Source organism: Bos javanicus, chromosome 10 (assembly GCF_032452875.1).
Source record: "Bos javanicus breed banteng chromosome 10, ARS-OSU_banteng_1.0, whole genome shotgun sequence".
Taxonomy (NCBI): Eukaryota; Metazoa; Chordata; class Mammalia; order Artiodactyla; family Bovidae; genus Bos; species Bos javanicus.
The window spans coordinates 27,415,293-27,417,498 of NC_083877.1; the positions used below are offsets into that span (position 1 = coordinate 27,415,293).

The 2,206-nt window shown below is 36.4% G+C and overlaps 1 protein-coding gene across 1 annotated transcript; it reads left to right on the top strand.

The window, feature by feature from the left end:
* The first annotated feature begins 820 nt into the window (after positions 1-820).
* LOC133255211 (olfactory receptor 4F15-like) lies at positions 821-1,759 on the top strand. The gene has a single exon (XM_061429754.1). The coding sequence runs from the start codon at positions 821-823 to the stop codon at positions 1,757-1,759; it is 939 nt and encodes a 312-aa protein (XP_061285738.1).
* The last annotated feature ends 447 nt before the right edge of the window (positions 1,760-2,206 follow it).

Here is a 2,206-nt window from a genome sequence, read left to right on the forward strand (position 1 = left end):
TAGCTCTCTTTTGGGGTTTTTAGACACTCCTTCTTTGGAGTTTCCTTTGATTTAAACTGTATCTTAATTCTCCAAGTATTGTAAATTAGAGAAGTAAACCTGTTCATTTCATGCTACCATCTTAAGTGCAACATTCATGCCCTCATTTGTTGGAAACTTTTCTATGTGTGATTAACACTTGTGTGGACAAATGTGATTAAGAGTTTGAACACTTCAGATATGCTGATTATTCATGATATGGAAGATGTTATGCTAAAATATATATGAACAAGACTGAAGAAGCCAGAACTGGGCTTCCCTGGCAGATTAGACAGCAAAGAATCTGCCTGCAATACAGGACACCTAGGTTCAATGCCTGGGTTGGGAAGATCTCTGGATGAGGGCATGACAACTCACTTCAGTATTCTTGCCTGGAGAATCCCCATGGACAGAGGAGTCTGGCGGGCTACAGTCCATAGGGTTGCAAAGAGTTGGACACAACTGAGCAACTAAGCTCAGCACAAGCTTGGTAAAGAAGCTCTCTCCTAGGAAAATGTTACTCTTTATTCCTAATTCCTCCATTTTACCTGCCATATTCCTATATGATTTCTTTCCTTGTCTTTATGGTCTAAATTTTATTATCTCTTTTCTCCTATTCAATTATCTTCCTTTAACCTGCCCCTCTCTGTATTTCTTCTCACTTCATATTTTGGCATTTACAACATGTTTTCCATATAATCATTGATGGATAAATAAGGTATTAATCTTTGGTACCCATATTTTTCAATTCTTTCTTATTTTCTACCTTCAGAATACTTCAGCTTCTTCTCTGATTGAGTCAATGGATGGAGTAAATGACTCTGTGGTATCTGAATTTGTACTAATCGGACTTTCAAATTCATGGAAAATGCACCTTTTTCTTTTTTGGTTCTTCTTTGTGTTCTACTTGGGAATTATCCTGGGAAACCTCTTCATTGTGTTCACAGTAATTATTGACTCTCATTTACACTCCCCCATGTACTTCCTGTTGGCCAATCTCTCCCTCCTTGATCTAGGTCTTTCCTCTACCACAGTACCCAAAATGATCTCTGATCTTTACACTAACTGCAAAATCATTTCTTTTCCAAAATGTATGACACAGATATTTTTCATTCATGTCATGGGTGGAGTTGAGATGGTGCTGCTCATAGCCATGGCATTTGACAGGTATACTGCAATCTGTAAGCCTCTCCACTACCTGACAATTATGAGCTCCAAAATGTGTGTTTCCTTTGTAGTGGTTGCCTGGATAGTGGGGATAATCCATGCTGTATCTCAGTTTGTTTTTGTCATAAACTTGCCTTTTTGTGGTCCCAATAAAGTAGACAGTTTTTACTGTGACTTTCCTCGGGTCATGAAACTTGCTTGTGTAGACACTTACAAGCTAGAGTTTGTAATCATTGCTAATAGTGGGTTTATATCCATGGCTACCTTCTTCTCTTTAATTATATCCTACATTTTCATTTTGGTCACTGTCTGGAAACGTTCTTCAGGAGACTTTTCTAAAGCATTTTTCACACTGTCAGCTCACATCACTGTAGTAATTTTGTTTTTTATGCCATGTATGTTTCTCTATGTGTGGCCTTTCCCTACAACATCATTGGATAAGTATTTGTTTATTGTTGACTTTGCCATCACCCCTATCTTGAATCCTACCATTTATACATTGAGAAACAAAGACATGAGAATTGCCATGAGGAGACTGGGCAAACGGATTGTAGCTTCCAGTGGGATCTCATAATGAATGGAGCAGATCTAGAGTACACGATGCTTCAAGCTCACCAAAAACAGAGTCATGTGACTATCATCATTACTATGGTTAAGAATTACTATTTCGAATGATAGTTCAACAAAGATGCACCTGTAGAAATTGATTATCAAGTTAGAGTTGACTTTATTTTGACAATCACAAGGAATAAATTGACTTCCTCTATGTTCATAGAGAAAAGAGATGAGAAAAGAAAACTAAGCTGACCTCCACGTGTAAACTTAACATTCAAAACCATTTTCTGGTGCCATTTCCTAGGACTTGCTGGGTGTAATTACTCTCAATTATAAATAAATACCTCAAAAATTGACAAATATATCTCATAGTAAGCTAATAGATTAAGAATCTAAAATGTAGGTTTGGGTAAATTATAAATAAAGTATATACTTCTAATTTTCTATTTTAATTTTATTTTAATTA

What these genes read in the sequence shown, in the direction of transcription:
- LOC133255211 (XM_061429754.1), top strand. Translation starts at nt 821, where the DNA reads ATGGATGGAGTAAATGACTCTGTGGTATCTGAATTTGTACTAATCGGA.